Genomic DNA, 18,605 nt, shown 5'->3' on the forward strand with positions numbered 1-18,605 from the left:
CCCAAACGGGAAAAATAAAAAAAAAGAAATCCTCACTGAGGCAGATGAGAATTAAACTGCTATAAATCAAAGACATCTTGTAAACTAAACAGGAAAAAATATCGTTAAAAGCCTCTAGAACAGGCTGGGTGTGGTGGCTCCTGCCTGTAATCCCAGCACTTTGGGAGGCCGAGGTGGGTGGATTACCTGAGGTCAGGAGTTTGAGACCAGTCTGGCCAACATGGTGAAACCCCGTCTCTACTAAAAATACAAAAATTAGCTGGGCATGGTGGCAGGAACCTGTAATCCCAGCTACTCGGGGGGCTGAGGCAGGAGAATCACTTAAACCCGGGAGGCGGAGGTTGCAGTGAGCCAAGATCATTCCATCACACTCTAGCCTGGGCGACAATAGAGAAACTCCATTAAAAAAAAAAAAAGCCTCTAGAACAAAATACATATTATCTCCAAATAAGCAACAATTGAACTCACAGTTTACATCTCAACAAAAATAATGGAAGCCAGTAGACAATGGAGACAATGGAATATCTTTACAGTGCTAAAGAAAAAGAATTGTCAATGGAGAATTCTATATGGAGCAAAAAGATCCTTCCAGAATGAAGGCAAAATAGAGACATGTTCAGACAAACAGTAATTAAAAGAATTCACCATCAACAGATCTGCATTATAGAAAATACTAAAAGGTATTCTTTAGGTAGAGAAAAAAACAAATCTAGATTGAAGTTTGTACAGGGAGGAATGACGAGGAATGAAAATGGTAGATACGTGGTGAATCTGAATGAATATTGGCTATATGTAACAATATTTAAAATATTGTTGGATTCTTTTTTTCTTTTTGTGAGAGGGAGTCTTGCTCTGTCGCCCAGGCTGGAGTGCAGTGGCGCGATCTCGGCTCACTGCAATCTCTGCCTCCCGGGTTCAAGCGAGTCTCCTGCCTCAGACTCCCAAGTAGCTGGGACTACAGGTATGCACCACCACCACCACGCCCAGCTACTTTTTGTATTTTTAGTAGAGTGGGGGCTTCACCATGTTGGCCAGGATGGTCTCGATATCCTGACCTCATGATCCACCCGCCTCAGCCTCCCAAAGTGCTGGGATTACAGGCGTGAGCCACCGTGTCAGGCCTCCATTGGATTTTATACACATTCAGACACACAAAAACACACATGCATAATTGAAGTACCAAAAAAACTTTAAAAGTAGTAGATTTCCACAGATTGTTGCTTTTCTACTTCATCTTCTTTGTTTCCTTTGTTAACTCTGATTGATCTAGTTCTGATACATTTCTAGAATGACAGACTTTACTGGATCCATACAAGGCATATTTTTAGAAGAGACAACTTGAGTACATTCATATGGCAGCTTGTAAGCACGAACCCATACTCCTGTGTGTATTACTGGGGGGAAAGTTTCATTGTTCTGGGCTATTTTTATAATGTGAAGCAAGCTAAAAGTTTTTGAGTGCCTACTCTCTGTCAAGCTCTCAGGTACAAACTTTACAAAAAGTATTTTGTTTAATGTTCATAATAGTATTAGTATGGAATAGTATTGCTCTTCCAATTTTATAAATTTTACGAATAGTCACAGAGAGATTAAGTCACTTGCCTAATGTCATAGCTATTAGCTAATGGGTTTAGGATTTTATCCCAGTCATTGGCCCCCAAACCCATTTTCTTTTTTCTGTGCCTCCTGACCTCTACCCTTGTGAGCAAAGACATTACAATGCCACCAAAAGAGATGAACTAAGCATTCCTGCTAGTTCAACAGTGGTGAATATTGACTGAAATAAGTAGGATCCAAAGGCATGAGCTCATGGGCTTGTTCCATGGTACAGATAATTGTGATGTAGTGTTTGCCTTATAGCCACTCATACAATTCTAGTTACCCTGTACAAGTGTGTGACACTATTTGGTTTCAAAACTACATTTACATCACACACAGAAACATATATGTGCATGTATACATAGACAAATATACTTACAAGTGACTGTATCAGATGGGGATACCCACTGTATTCTAAGTAGGAGGACCAATCTGGAACTGGCTCCATAGATCCTCTTGCAAACCTCTTAGAGTCATTAACAACATAAACTGAACAGAAGGAAAGCAATCCCACATCAAGTGGAGATTGTTTTGCTGCAAATCCAAGTCATAAAAATAAAACTCTCAGGTGTTAACATCTGTCTCGTAAGACTCTCTACCAGAGTTGCGGTTTGCTTATTCTTGCCCAACACCAGGCAGAGGTAATGTGACATTCAGAAGACCAGAAGCCTTAGTTCCAAACATGTCAGCCTCTTTTCTGGTTCTGCGTGTTCCCGGATAACTCCCTGTCTCCTTGCTGGCAGATGGCCGGACACCTACCCATGGAGAGGCCCTTGGTGTGTGGGCCACATTATACACACTTCACAGGGCAGGCAATATTTAATTTTCTGAAAATAACATCTACTGTGTTCTCATAGATAAACTTATCTGAGGATTTCCACGTTACCAAGTATCTGTAGACTCATTAAGAAATGTCTACAAGCCCTTTATAACAGGTACTATAATTGATTAGAGCAAAAGCCAGGATACAGATACACGTGTTTCCCTCTAAAGACTTCATAATGTTATTGGACATTTTGAAAGCCTTTCATTATTTCCGCATCTCAAAACTCCAAAGACACCACTCTTGTAATCCCAGCACTTTGGGAGGCTGAGGTACAACTGTGAAATAGCAAAAGAACGAACATAACTAACTCCATTTTTGTTTAAAGGGTTTTACCCTTTCCTGCACGTAGGCTAGGATAATTTTATAGCACCGAGATAATATACACAAACAACAATCATGTACTTTTAGAAACTAACTCTGGGATTAAAGGGGAAGTATATAAACAACTAACTATATATTGTTAAAGACTGATAGGAGTGGCTGGGCACGGTAGCTCATGCCTGTAATCCCAGCACTTTGGGAGGCCGAGGCGGGCGGATCACCTGAGGTCAGGAGTTAGAGACCAGTCTGGCCAACATGGTGAAACCCTCTATTAAAAATACTAAAGACTGAAGGAGCATTATGACCTGACCAAGGACAAAGAAGTTCTCAACCTTCTTGAACCCTCACTGGTGCCCAAATGTCTATGGTCCTCAGTCTCCTCGATATTAACCCCTTTGTCTCCCCCCATACCCCCCTCCCATAAAAACCCTCCAACCAGCCTAAAAAATTGGAGATTTTACTTAATTTTTACAAAATTATTATTTCTTGAGATGGATTCTCTGTTGCCCAGGCTGGAGTGCAGTGGTACAATCTCGGCTCACTGCAACCTCTGCTTCCTAGGTTCAAGCTATTCTCCTGTCTCAGCCTCCTGAGTAGCTGGGACTACAGGCATGTGCCACCACACCTGGCTAATTTTTGTATTTTTTAGTAGAGATGGTGTTTGGCCATTGTGGGTCAGGCTGGTCTCAAACTCCTGACCTTAGGTGATCCGCCTGCCTTGGCATCCCAAAGTGCTGGGATTACAGATGTGAGCTACCATGCCTGGCCTGGAGATGGTACTTTAGAAGGCTAGCTCATCATCTTCTCAATTTCTCTGGCTTTCCCAATAAACCTGCTTTTCCTCTCACCGACCTCATCTCTCGTATTTGGCTTTTGAGTGGTGAGCAGCCAAACCTAAGTTCAGTTACAGAGGTGCGAGGGTCACTCGAGCTACTGCACCACTCCAGCCTGTGTGCCAGAGCAAGACTCTGTCTCTAAAAACCAAACCAAACCAAACCAAACTCCAAATCTCCAAAGACAGGCCTTAGAATTAAATGCTGTGGTGTGAACCATAGCTAGAACAGCCTGCCGAAAAATTCACGAGAGAAAAGTGATGGAGACAGAGAATATTTGAGATGCGTACTAAAACAAGATGACGTTAATGGAATTTTTTTTTTTTTTTTTGAGACAGAGTCTCGCTCTGTCACCCAGGTTGGAGTGCAGTGGCACCATCTCAACTCACTGCAATCTCTGCCTCCTGGATTCGAGCGATTCTCCTGCCTCAGCCTCCCAAGTAGCAGGGATTACAGGCGCCCACCACCACCCCTGGCTAATTTTTTATATTTTTAGTAGACACGGGGTTTCATTCACCATGTTAGCCAGGCTAGTCTTGAACTCCTGACCTCAGGCGATCTGCCCGCCTCAGCCTCCCAAAATGCTAGGATGACAGAAGTGAGTCACCGCGCCCACCTGGCCTGTTAATGAAATTTATGTTAACCTAGATAGGCTTGGGAGATTCTTCTTTAATCACTTCAAAGGCTTCTCTTTGTTTCTTTTTGCCTAAATTCTGCCTTTGCTTCCTACCAAAGGAGCTGTGTCACCCTGCGAAAAGATGCCACGACCAGATATCAGCTGGGTCCATGAAAGCTGAGGTGGAAGCGGAAGATTATTCAGATAATCTGATCATTGTAGGCACAGATCGGATAGCTTGCCAGCCCAATGCTAGTTTTCTCCTCACTAATTAGTGTGAACTATCTAGACAATGTACTTTTTCCCCCTTGGGGTCTGAATGTATGAGAAGTAAAATAAGGTTTTTTTTCCCCTTCTTTGGTGAAAGTTAAAATCTTGTTGCACACATCTCAAATAGGTACACTCAAGCATTCATAGCAAATCTATCTTTATTTTATAATTAGGTTTGTCATAAGGATATAAACATTCTTAAAGGTTAACTGATCATTAACCGTTAATGAAGAAATCTCACTGAGGGGTTTTTCAGTGAGAATATATATCATCAAATCTGTTGCTTGAAATTCCCTTGGAGAGGAGCCTTCTCCATCTCAAAACATGCTGTCAATGCCAGCGGGGACTGGTTTGGATGTGAAACAGAGATGGTGTGATTTTGTAGGATGATGTCATCTTCAACTGGAACAATAAGTCTGTGAATTCCTTGAATTTAAAACCCATATGGGTATTCTCTATGATGCTGATAGTTTCAAAATATTGTTATTATTATTTTTTTTTTTTTTGAGATGGAGTCTTGCTCTGTTGCCCAGGCTGGAATGTAGTGGCACTATCTCGGCTCACTGCAAACTCCACCTCCTGGGTTCAAGCGATTCTCCTGCCTCAGCCTCCCGAGTAGCTGGGAGGCATAAGCCACCACACCTGGCTAATTTTTGTATGTTTAGTAGAGACGGGGTTTTACCATGTTGGCCAGGCTGGTCTTGAACTCCTGACCTCAAGTGATCCGCCTGTCTTGGCCTCCTAAAGTGCTGAGATTACAGGTGTGAGCCACCGTGCCCGGCCTCAAAATATTATTGAGGGTTCCTAATAATACATTTCAGGCTTTGCAGTTTTAATAAAAGTTCAACAAGTATACACTGAGCACCTGCTAAGTGTTAGGAACCTTAGAAGAGTATCTATTGGTTAAGACCTAGTTTCTTGCCTCCCATGAGGAGATAGAACATACACGCAAAACGGGTACATTTGGACACCAGTGACCACGCTATCCGATGATGTCCACTCAGATGTCGAATGGGCAACTCAAACTTAAAGTGACCTAAAACACACCAGACCTCCCGATGTGCCCCTGCCCGGTGGCCATCCCATGTTCTTCCCCATCTCCATAAATGGTATCCCATTCTTCCGGCTGTTCAATCAAGGACCTTGGAATCATACTTTCTTCCGCTCTTTCTCTTACATCACAAACATCCCAATTATAAGCAAACTGTATGGGTTCCTTTTCCAAATACACCTAGAATGATACTATTTTTTTACTACCTCCACCACCTTTGTCCTGGCCAAGCTGCATCTCACTCGCTCAGTCACCACATGCAAGCCTGATGTGGTCTGCAGGTGCCCCTTACTCCCTACACTGTAGCAACAGTGGTCTCCTTGCTGGTCCTTTAACCCCTCTTGCGCCTTCCATCTGGGCACCTGCTACTCTCTCCATTCATTTGGAATCTTTTTTGCCTCACGTACTGTTGCCACCCACTGTCCTTTTCAGAGAGAACTCCCTGACAGTTCTATTTAAAATAACAACCCTCTAGTTTCCATAGCTTCCTTTTTTTATTTTGAGATAGGGTCTTGTTCTGTTGCCCAGGCTGGAGTGCAGTAGCATGATCATGGCTCACTGCAGCCTTGACCTCGTGGGCTCAAGAGATCCTCCTGCCTCAGCCGCCTGAGTAGTTGGGACCACATGCATGCACCACCATGTCCAGCTAATGTTTTGTTGGTGATGATAATGATGATTATTATGTAGAGATGGAGCCTTGCTATGTTGGCCTGGCTGGTTTCAAAACTCCTGGCCTCAAGTGCCCTCTTGCCTCGGCCTCCCAAAGTGCTGAGATTACAAGCATGAGCCACCTAGCCTGGCCCCTTCTCCTCTTTATACCAGGGATCTCCAACCCCCAGGCAACGGACCAGTAGCAGTCCATGGCCTGTTAGGTACTGGGCTGCACAGCTGGAGGTGAGCAACCATTCCAGACTGAGCTCCGCCTCCTGTCAGATCAGTCGCAAGCATTAGATTCTCATAGGAGCGTGAACCCTATTGTAAACTGCGCATGCAAGGAATCCAGGTTGTGCACTCCTTATGAGAATCTAACTAATGCCTGATGATCTGAGGTGGAACAGTTTCATCCCAAAACCATCCCCCTCCCTCTTCCCATCCTGCCAAAAAATCTTCTTCCATGAAACCAGTCCCTGGTGCCAAAAGGGACTGGTTATTTTATGCATTCTTTTTTATTTACTTGTATATTTGTCTGTTTTGCCTCTTTCCCCAAACTCAGTGTTCTATCTCCAGAGTCTAAAAGACTTCCTGGCAAGTAATAGGTGCTCAGTTAAAATCTGAAAGAAGAGGCTGGGCGTGGTGGCTCACACCTGTAATCCCACCACTTTGGGAGGCAGAGGCGGGCTGATCATGAGGTCAGGAGTTCAAGACCAGCCTGGCCAACATGGTGAAACCCTGTCTCTACTAAAAATACAAAAAAATTAGCCAGGCATGGGAGCAGGTGCCTGTAATCTCAGCTACTCTGAAGGCTGAAGCAGGAGAATTGCTTGAACCTGGGAGGCGGAGGTTGCAGTGAGCCAAGATCACGCCATTGCACCCCAGCCCAGGCGACAGTGCAAGACTCCATCTTAAAAAAAACAAAAAACAAACAAAAAAAAACCTGAAAGAATAGTTGTTTGCCTTCTGTATGGAAAAACATTGCAATGGTACAACTGGACAACAGGGGGCAATAGAGAGACTGCCTGTCTTTTTTTTTTTTTTTTTTTTAACCAGCCAGAACTAAAGTGGGCTGTGACCTCCCCCAGGGAGAGGAGCAGTGCTTTCTCCAGGGTGTGGCTTTACCGCCTAACAGGCAGCTTTCTCAGCGGAGCCATAGCCACCTCACCTTGTCAGATGCTGAGGTCGTCATGATTTTATTGAATCACACTTCAGTTATTTTCTCTCCACTCTCGTTCTTGCAGCTGTGTTAGTAATCATTAAGTCATTTTATGATCTTGCTGGGGTTCCACACATTTTCCAGAATGGTTTCTGATGAAATCCCAATGAAAATAAACTCATGGAAGCAGTACTACAGATAACCAAAGCACGTTACATAACGCCAGACAGCTCAATATAGCCCATTTTTTCATCCAGTAAATATATCCTGTTTCAAACACCCTAAGCAGTAAGTAGAATAGCCTTTATAACTTTTCTTTCTTTCTTTCTTTCTTTTTTTTGAGACAGAGTCTCACTCTGTCGCCAAGGCTAGAGTGTAGTGGTGCCATCTTGATTCACGGTAACCTCTGCCTCCCAGGTTCAAGCAATTCTCCTGCCTCAGCCTCCCAAGTAGCTGGGATTATAGGTGCCTGCCACCACACCAGGCTAATTTTTTTGTATTTAGTAGAGACGGGTTTTCACCATGTTAGTCAGGCTGGTCTTGAACTCTTGACCTCAGATGATCCACCCACCTCGGCCTCCCAAAGTGCTGGGATTACAGGTGTGAGCCACCGCGCCCAGGGATGGCCTTTATACTTTTGTAAGCTTGAGGGCCCTCTGTCTTTCATCTCTGGATGCCCTGTCGCCAGTACCTCTTGCTTTTGGGGGTGGACCGCCTCCCACCCTCCTCCACTCTTTCCCTCCCTCCTCCCACTGCTGCCAGCAAGCCCATGTGCTCATCAGTGTGGTTATAAGAGATCTGCCTACCCCTTCCTCCATCCATCCCCCTAAATCGACTCCTCTAGAACTGTCACCTCCAACTCCCATTTTGGATGGACGAACCAAGACAGGGAGACAACACCGACTCACTTCTGGGCTCATGATTATTTTTTCAATGTCACCTTTCTAATCTGACTAATGACTGGCTTTTAAGAAAAATTTTAGCTCCTCTGTATGAAAATTCAATAAAATTCCTTTCACCACTTAGTCAATAACTACTATATCTAAACACTATGCACATACACGCATATTTATGCTGTTTGATTGTATATTTCAATCTTAGATTGGTGCTATGTCTATATACACACATATGTACATATCACCAAAAACAAGATAGAAAGAAAACAAAACGTCTGTTGTTTAAATATGTCTCCCATTTCCTTCACAAGAGTCCCTGTTTTCACAAATTGCGAAGGGCATCTGTTTTACAAAACATTTTTTCATGACACTATCCCAGACATACAAATTTCGCCTGTTGCTGGGAGCAATGAATTCTCTCATAAGCTAGGTTTCAGTAAGTATGTCTTGTTTTTTGGTGAAATTATTAAATTGGGCATTCTTAACTTTGTCTGCAAGTGAAATTTTCAGTCTTGTTTTACCTGTAGAGAAAGGCCGGTCTGCTTTCCTGGAAGGCTAAGTCTGCATGGTTACGTTCTCAGCATGAAAAAAATCAGAAAACCCCGTCTCGAAGATGAAGGGGGTAAGCGAGAGACCCATTTACTGCAATGTTTAAAAATCATTAATAAAAACAGTCAAAACTCTTTGGCTGAGTGTAAGAATCTCTGTGAGTGTTCTATTTAAAACACTGAATCATGTTCACGCAAAGCCTGACTCAGTCCTTGGTGGAAGTGTTTCAGGGTTGTTCAGTAAACCCACACCCTAGCACCGGGATGCCTCCTAACACAAATCCCACATTAAAAGCTGGGTTTTTCTTACACATGGTAGCGTGGCTCACAGAGCTCCCTTGTGGGAAGGCCCTGTGGGGAGGCTCAGGGATGGCCAGGAAGGACACTGCCCAGTGAGTGACCACAGCAGCTGTGACACGGAAGCCCTTAGGCACACAGGTTCTAGCTCACTTGCCTTCCTTTTCTGGGGCCTTAAAATGTGTGCCTTAGGCAGGGAAGGGTGGCTCATCCCTGTAATCCCAGCACTTTGGGGGCCTGAGGCGGGAGGATCACATGAGCTCAGGAGTTCAAGAGCAGCCTGGGCAACATGGCAAGACCCCGTCTCTACAAAAAAAAATAGAAAAATTAGCTGGGCGTGGCGGTGTGTACTTGTGGTCCCTGTTCCTAGGGAGGCTGAAGTGGGAGGATTGCTTGAGCCTAGGAGGTCAAAGCTGCAGTGAGCTATTATGGTGTCACTGCACTCCAGCCTGGGCAACAGAGCAAGACCCTATCTCAAAAAAAAAAAAATGTGCCTTAAAGAACAACATAATATTCAGTGCTAAAAAGAAATGAGCTATCAGAGCAACAAGAAGACATGGAAGAACCTGAAATGCATATCGCTAAGTGAGAGACGCCAATGTGAAAAGGCGACATACTGGATGATTCCAACTGCACGGCATTCTGGAACAGGCAAAACTATGGAGAGAGTAAAATGATCAGTGGGTGCCAGGAGTTTAAGGTGGGGTGTGGGGGACAAATAGTTGATGCATAAGGGATTTTTAGGGTGGTACAGCTGTTCTGTATAATACTGTAATGCTGGATACATGACATCATAAATTCATCAAAAACAGCATGTACAACACAGAGTGAACTGTAGTATAAACTATGGACTTTAGTTAAAAATAAGGTATCGGTACTGGCTCATCAGTTGTAACCAATCTATCACACCAATGCAAGATTTTAATAACAGGGAAAACTGTTAGGTGTGTGGGACCTCTCTCTACTTGCCGTACACCTAAAACTGCTTTAAACAATAGTCTTTAATTTTTTTCTAAATGCTATAAACAACAACAGTCTGACAGAATCAAAACATATAAGATGACCCAGTTGGGGGCACATATAGCACATACAGTTTAAAGGAGAGCATTTTTCTCCTTTTTTTTTTTTTTTTTTTTAGAGAGGTACAAAGACCCACAAACAAAAATGTGGTTTGACATAGTTTCTCTGTTGGAGCCTTTCCAGCACCAGAACAGACAGGAAGTGTGTATTACCAACAACTGCGGCACAAATCCAGGGCTGGGCTCTGCATACAGGGCAGTCACCAACTATCTATTTTTTGATACATTAGGATTCATCGCCACCAAGCTCGGCATGTTCAATGTTGGCAAGTGGGTCTGCCTTGGCTGCAAAGGGACTGACTCTACAGGCTCATGTGCCGCCTGCATGAGGGCCTCGGCTATTTTTAGGTACCAGCTAATCCATTCAATGCATAATGTTACCACCGATGACTCACAGCTCACAGAAGTCAACCAAAAAATAGTAGAATGAAAGGAAAGCCATCGGTAGACAGCCAGTAAGTACATCATGATAACAACTGCTGTACGAGCACACACACAGGCACACTCACACCCACGCCAGGACAGTCGGGAGGAGGAAATGGCACTGAATATTAAGCAGCCACCAAGTCAGGGAAGCAGTCACCTCGGGAGGCGCTGGGAAGCGACAGACGGCCCTAATAACACACAGAGCCTGGCATTTAGGAAAGAAGCAAAGGAACGTGTCAACCCAGAGCACTTTACCAATACATTTTACAACTCCACTGAGCAAATGCTGTGTACTCTTCAGAGAAGCTGAACCTAGGAAGGGTGAGACAGAAGGATGGGATAATATAGAACGCCGCCAGATGGAAGCCAAAGGCTCCCCAGCTGGGGCCATCCTGGGCAGGGCTGTCCCAGCGGGCACGTCGCTAACAGCCTCTTGCAGAAGAGGAGCCTGGGAGCCCTTGTTTCTGCATTGGTTGTCTTACTGATCTGGAGGGCTGGAGCACCAATGCACCCCTCACATCCAGTTCATACTCAGAAATACAGATTGATATGCTCACGCAGGCTGGCATGACATCATTTAGCCTTAGAAACAGGAACGGCGGGAAGGGTGCTCGCCTCGGCCACTCGCGGGATTCCACCCCGAGGATTACAGGCAGGGTAAAAATGGCTTATTGTGCTCATTGGAAAAGTTCAGCCTTCTTTCTAGACTTTCATCAGCTGCCTCTCCTTCCATAAACTCTTTTTAGAACACGAGGCCTTTGATTTATTTTTCAGCTGTGAATCACTTTCTCAGGGCCCGAGCCATCTAAGTTGAAGCAGGGAAGGGAAAACTAACATTGCACAAGGTCCCAGTGCTACTGACGGGTGAGGGATATGTTCAGACTCAGATCTCTTCAGTGCCAGTTCCTGCATTTTCCAAGCAGCTAACCTACTTCCTACCCAAGGAGGAGGTGCGAAGCCCCATCCTTCTTTTGAGTCGCATTGGCTCCCACGTTGATGCTATCGCCTGGGGGGTCCCATCTGGACGCGCCACAGACTTATGGCCTCAAACTTGGAGGATATTAAGTGGATTATATTTGGCAGTGAGGCCGAAGGGAAGTGATTCTGTCATCCTTTGGGACTCTCAACCAGAATCAAGGCATGGCAAAGCAGCAACTCTCTTCCAGGGTGGGGAACGTGCTATCACCCTCCACTGAAGAGGAAGGAGGCTTCCTTTGGTGCACGCAGTAACAATGGACAACACCTGGCATTCCCCTTTCCTCCCACAGCACCTAGGTGGGGGCCTGGGGGATGCATAGACGCTTTGCTCGAGTGGAGAAAAGCTGTACTGGGCAGGGCAATGCCACAGGGATAGTGACAAACACGGAAAAGCATTTTTCTCCTACATTGCCTCGTCTGGAGCGTCAGCTGGGACAATGCTGGGGGCATCTTTCCACAGTCTTAATGAGGAATTCAGCCCCTTAAAAATCATCCCCAAACTAAACACCCCTCAGTTTTATATGCCATGGCTTTAGTTCCCATGAGGTCTGTGTGCCGCTTAGCATGAGGTCAGTACATGTTCATCTTAATGCTCTTCTTGGTTTTTGGTTAACCGACGCTAATAAATTTTTACAAGGGCTGTGCTGTTCTGGAAAGTATAAAAGTGAAGCATTAAAAAACGGAACCCTCTCAAGAGATTATCTCCTATGAAGAATCATACGTGGCCGGGCGCCGTGGCTCACGCCTATAATCCCAGCACTTTGGGGGACCGAGGTGGGTGGATCGCTTGAGCCCAGGAGTTCCAGACCAGCACGGGCAAGATAGCAAAACCCTGTCTCTACAAAAAAATACAGAAAATTAGCTGGGTGTAGTGGCACACACCCATAGTCCCAGCTACTGGGGAGGCTGAGGTGGGAGGATCAATTGAGTCCAGGAGGTTGAGGCTGCAGTGAGCCAATGATCCCATCACTGCACTTCAGCCTGGGTGACAGGGCAAGACCCTGTCTCAAAACAAGCAAACAAACGAACACAAAAACCCACAGAAAAACAAAACTCATTTGCCTGGTTTAGAGAGGAGAGAGCTGCAGCTCAGAGAGGTGAAGTAACTTGTCCTGCCAGAGACCCAAATCCGCACCCCTGGGTCTGTCACCACCATACCATATCACACTGCTTTCCCTGGGGGTGTGATGTTGGGGGGGTCTTATGAGTTCAGGCATCCTCAAGAGTCCGTTCATGCAGGATTTCTGCCTAGAGTCACAATGCCATCTGTTTTGGAGAAAACCATCTCTTCTTCCACAACTTCCCCAATCAAATTTGTGATTTTGCTTATTAAGCTCAACAATCTGCACATTTCTGAATTTCTCTGTGGGTGCAGTGTCAGCAGTGCCTAACCAGTTGAGAAGACCAGGAAGATTCTTCAGGCTAGGGGAGAAAACCCCTCAGGAAGGCACTGCAGAGGGGAGAAGGATGTAGCCTTTGGAGCCTCAATTAAGTCCAGATATGAGTCCTCTCTCTCCCTCCCATCTCCCCCTCTCATGCTCTCTGTCTGAGTCTCCACTGACTCTGAACCTGTCACTTGTGGCAAACACAGCTGGTGGAGTATTTTAGCTGTGATGATGTCAGCCGATTTCTGATAGGCTCCTCGGTAAAGTGACAAATCATTGGTTGCGTCAGGCCTTGCACTTTTGTTTCTACAGCGTGAAGCCCTAGCTGCCTTTTCAGCAGGTCTCAGCACACTTGCCTTTCTTTGAGGAAGCCCTTCCCGGCATGCAGCACAGCCACGCGGGGGCCAACCTCACAGACCTGCAAACAGGCCCTGACAACACTTCTACCTGCTCGTCTGCACCCTGGCTGTCCGTAGAGAGATTTAGTGATCTCACTATGGGAAAAAACATGAGAACAGGGCTCTGACTTCACAGGGAAGCCAATTTCTCTTTCATTTAATCATTAATTTTGCAAAGTTTGGAGTAGGGAGAAACACACCTAGATCTTCCTCCCCAAGAACAGAAGAGGGCTGTAAGGGGCTGGGCGCGGTGGCTCACGCCTACAATCGCAGCTTTAGGAGGCTGAGGCAGGTGAATCACCTGAGGTCAGGAGTTCGAGACCAGCCTGGCCAACATGGTGAAACCCTGTCTCTACTAAAAATACAAAAATTAGCAGGGGGTGATGGCGTGTGCCTGTAGTCTCGGCTACTTGGGAGGCTGAGGCAGAAGAATCACTTGAACCAAGAGGCAGAGGTTGCAGTGAGCCAAGATCACCCCACTGCACTCTGCACTCCAGCCCGGGTGACAGAGCAAGACTCTGTCTCCAAAAAAAAAAAAAAAAAAAAAAATAGAAGAGTCTGGTTTCTGCAGAGGCTGCCAGGCCTGGGAAGTGTGGCCCACAGCTGAAGTGGCTGCCTTCATTCTCAAGCTGAAGTTGATGCTGGCCGGCAAGGAACCAGTCGCATTTCTAAACAAAACCTCTTTTCACACCTGCCTCTGTTCACAAAAATGTGTTAAGGATTCTAAGTACCATGAAAAGCAATGACTCTTCACTCATGTTTATTTTCCATGTGTCACCTGGGGTCTGTGAAGAGTCAACTTTGCTCAAGGTAGTTCATTTTCTTTCTCCTAGTACCCACCCCTAATTCATGCAGGAAGTGAACAGCCACTACAGAGGGGTAGTGAGCTGTATTATTATGCCATTTATTTTAAAAATCCTGATTTTCTTTTTTTTTTTAATCAGATCTTTGGGGAAATCTTTCTTGGGCCCTTCCAAAGACTGTAAACCTACAGTGACATCTCATAATACAAAGAAAAGTATTCAGGGCTAAAAGCTCTCGGCAATGCAGGGCCCCGGCTTTGTGCGAGCCCCCATATCCAGTCATTCACGAGTGGTTCTGGAAAACTGATTTGGTCCTTTCCTCACTTGGGCTTTTAAGAAATGCTCAAAAAAGCCAGACATAGGGACTCGTATCTGTAATCTCAGGGCTTTGGGAGGCCAAGGTGGAAGGACTGCTTGGAGCCCAGGAGTTTGAGACCAGCCTAGGCAACACAGCAAGACCCCATCTCTACTAAAATGTTTTTTTATTTTTAAATTAGCTGGGCATGGTGGTATGCACCTGTGGTCCTAGCTACTAGGGAGGTTGGGGTGGGAGGATCGCTGGAGCCTAGGAGGTCAAGGCCACAGTGAGCTGATTGCACCACTGCATTCCAGCCTAGGAGACAAGAAACACTGTCTCAAAAATGAAAAAAAAAAAATGCCCAAAACAATCAAACCATTAATTAGTTTATCTTTTTTTTCTTGTTTTATTTTATCTGAATGTCCCAAATAGCAGCTATTTCATGACTATTTTCAACTCAAGCTGGAAGGAGGCTCTGTCCCATTTGAATGTTTTCAAATCCTAGATGGAAACACTTGTAGAAAGTACGCTCGATAGCCAGGAAAGCTCTCAGCTGCAGGCTGAACCTGCTGGACTCCCAGCAACTTGGGCAGTGAAAGAAATGGGCTGTGGAATAAATGCATGTAATCGATCTAAGAACCTGGAAAAGGGTAGATTGAAGGAGCCTGTGGAAATTAAGAGCATTAACCATACTTCCAGTGACTCATCTTGGCTACAGCTGACTTTACCCCAAGCCCAGCAGGTCACCTGGGACAGCCCTGACTTCTCAGATTGTATTAACCACGCTTTTATTTTCTGATGCTTTGATATTTTAGTGTCTTGTGGATCCCAGAGGTATAGTCTCTCCTAGGATTAGCTAATTCCTAGAGGCCTGACTTTTATATGCAAACTAACCAGTCCAGAGCCCACTCCCCAGCAGCCTCCTATATTGGTCCATCACACTTAGGGCTGCCTTCCATCTGTTTTTTTTTTTTTTTTTTTTTTTTTTTGTCTGAGACAGAGTCTTGCTGTGTGTCCAAGGCTGGAGGGCAGTGGCCTGATCTCGGCTCACTGCAATCTCCACCTCCCGGGTTCATGCAATTCTCCTACCTCAGCCTCTGGAGTAGCTGGGATTACAGGCACACACCACCATGCCCGGCTAATTTTTGTATTTTTAGTAGAGACAGGGTTTCACCATGTTGGCCAGGCTGGTCTCGAACTCCTGACCTCTGGTGATCCACCCGCCTCAGCCTCCCAAAGTGCTGGGATTACAGGTGTGAGCCACTGTGCCCAGCCCTTCCACCTGTATTGATCACCCCAGCACCAGCAGCCAGACAACTAAGGACAGCCCCTACACCCCAGAGCACACTGGAATTATCCACTCTAACCAATCCTAAACCCGCTTACCCTGCCTCCCATGAAACCACAATAAAGGCTGTTGTTTGCCACATTTCCCCTCACTCCCTCCGCCTCCTGACCCACCTGGAGCTTCCCCAGGTGCCCCCCACTTTACGGTGTTCTACACCTCTTAGTGTAGAGTGCCCTTTCCTCTTGGGATCAGAGAGTATAACAAATTATCTCGTCAAAGAGAGTTGTCTGCTGATCTACCTGTTGGCCTTATCATACCTAAATAATAAGACATTATATATATGTTGGAGACCAGGCCTTGCTATGTTGCCCAGGCTTGAGTGCAGTGATAGTCACAGGTTCAGCCATAGCTCACTACAGCCTCGAACTCCTGGGCTCAAGTGATCCTCCTGCCTCAGTCTCTGGAGTAGCTGGGACCAAAGGCATATACCACTGTACCCAGCTAATAAGACATATTTTAAAACATGGATGTTGCAATGGGATATGATTGCTTCAGCATCTAATCCCCTCACTCCAACGGCATCCTCTGTCTTTTCCTGGTAAGAAAAAGTGCCGAATGACCACTAGAAGGACCTGAAGTCCAGCAGCGTTTCCTAATCAGGGTTCCTCATCTTAATCACAGAATTCAAAAAATAACTAGAGTGGTGAGTTTCTGGATTGTCTCAAGGACTCCATAACTAGCCCCACTCTCCATGCATGGAGGTTAATTCATTACACACAGCAGAGATCACGGGGAAATGGGGCTTATTTTTTCTAGAGAACGCAGTTGGGAAAGGCCGAGTCTAAGGTCTAGGTGTACCCGAGAACCCTTAATCCTGCCTCATAGAAGCAATTCGTCTTGCCAGGAGATGATGATGGCATCACGGTGTGGTGTCCCATCCCTGTGCCACCTGGGATAACGTTACCTGGGCTCGGTGCTCCCCGACGGCGAACTGTATCACGGCCACGCCCGGGCTATGGCTGTCTTCAATCCTCTCTACGGTGCTGGAGTCGATCTTCAGGTCGTTGCTTATCTCTGCACTCTGGATGAAATCTTCTGTTTTTAAGTCTTCCACCTTCTTTAGCTCCCCATTGGCCAACTGGATGATGGAGCCTTTCATGAAGTAGGGAGGCAGCGTAGGGGGAGCCGCCGCCGGGGAGGCCACGGACTGCACCACAGGCAGGTGGATCTGGGCCTGCACCATGGCTGGGTAGGCGGCCTGGGTGACCAGGGCCTCAGGGTTGAAGTTCTCACTCTTGGGAAGGGCGGTGGTGACGAACGTGTGAGGCACTGCAGCAAACTGGGGGGATGACGTGACTATGGCCGGGGCTGCCCCCGACGCTTCCATGTCAGTGCTGCCGACCGGGATGAGCAGGGGCTGTGTGCCGGGGATCACCAGGTGCTGGGGCAGGCTGCCGGCGTAGGTGATTGCTTGCTGCTGGCCGCTCAGGTAGCCGATGACAGGGGGTTGAGTCCCTGCGTAGAAGGCCGTGGCTGGCAGTCCCACCGGGAGTGGCTCTGAAGCACTGTGTGTGGTCTGAATGACCGTGTGGGGTGAGAGCGCGTAGGACCGGTGGCCAGGCTTCCCTAAATGCAGGCCACTTTTGTCGTTGAGGGTGGAAGGGGAGGCCTCACGATGAGTGGCCTGTTGCACCTCCAGGTCAGCTGCGGGCGTGTTGCTGTTGGGCAGGACCATCACAGAGGCCCGGACCCCCGAAGGATCACGACTGCTGTAGTCTGAGGGGCTCGGGTGGACCACCACGTGCCTGGACTCGTATGGGTGAGGAACCGACTTGCCGCCTGCCTTGCCCAGGCCCAGGTCGGCCGAGGACGGGGCCCCGTACCGCCGGCTCTTCTCCATCTCACCGTTCAGGACCTCCTTGGCCTGGATGGCCTGCTGCAGCCGGCTGCACTCGGCTTTCTTGGTGGCCTCCCGAGGGACAAAGTGGCTGCCGGAGTCGGCGTATTGCATGACGACCTGGGAGGGGGGCCCCAGGGTGAGCGTGTGTGGGATCATCGTCTGGTGGGGGTGGAGGTGGACGGGGATGGCCGGAGGAGAGGCGGTGCGGCCGGTGTTCTGCGGAGAACTGGAAATGTGGACGTACTGGTTCTGCTGGGCTGGTGGGGGGGACCCCGGGGTGATGAGCCCCGGAGCCCTGCTGAGGTGCTGCTGCTGCTGCTGCTGCTGCTGCTGCTGCTGCTGCTGCTGCTGATGCTGCTGCTGCTGCTGCTGCTGCTGCTGCTGCTCAGCCTTGTGTCCCGGCGTCTGGCTCAGACTGCCCATGTTGGCCAGCAGAGTGGAATAGGCCTCCAGCTGGGAGCGCTGGGATGGAGTGGTGGCCCCTGCGGCCGAGGCCACCGCACTGGTGACGGGGTTGGCGGTTGGGGGGATCAGCTGTGATGGGATGAAGCTGGCATAGGTCCCACTGTATTGGGAGGACCCAATGAACTGGAAGGTGTGCGGCAGGTGAGCGTACTGCACGGGGGACACCGGGGTCCCTGGCTGCGGGGTGGCGTACGCGGCAGGCAGCGTGGTGGCCACGGGGACAGACCTGGGAGCGCTGGGCGGGGAGTAGTCCAGCCCTGTGGACAATGCTTTGTGTAAACCTATTCCCTGTTGTAAACCAAGCTCCACTGAGGTCCCTGCCGGCCCATGCCTCCCGCCCCCGTGGCCCCGGCCACCAGGGTTGCCCGGGAGCCATGCTGTGCCCTCCACCCGGTGGTTGTCGCTGGGCAGGGTAGGGGCCTTCTCCTCAGAGGACCGGCTGGTGGCGGGGATCTCGCGCTTCTTGGGAGGCAGGCATTCGTTGCTCCGCTCTTGGTTGGATTTCATTTTTCGCCGTC

At 47.5% G+C, this 18,605-nt stretch overlaps 1 protein-coding gene across 1 annotated transcript in view; it reads right to left on the bottom strand.

Moving 5' to 3' along the window:
• The window catches only part of ATXN1 (ataxin 1), a 29,107-nt gene extending 10,513 nt beyond the window's left edge, over positions 1 to 18,594 (bottom strand). Inside the window, exon 1 of the mRNA XM_055113203.3 lies at positions 16,687 to 18,594. Coding sequence (XP_054969178.2) covers positions 16,687 to 18,594 — 1,908 coding nt within the window. The remainder of the gene's footprint in view (positions 1 to 16,686) is intronic.
• Between the last annotated feature and the right edge of the window lie 11 nt (positions 18,595 to 18,605).

This window comes from Pan paniscus, chromosome 5 (assembly GCF_029289425.2).
Source record: "Pan paniscus chromosome 5, NHGRI_mPanPan1-v2.0_pri, whole genome shotgun sequence".
In the NCBI taxonomy this organism is placed as follows: domain Eukaryota; kingdom Metazoa; phylum Chordata; class Mammalia; order Primates; family Hominidae; genus Pan; species Pan paniscus.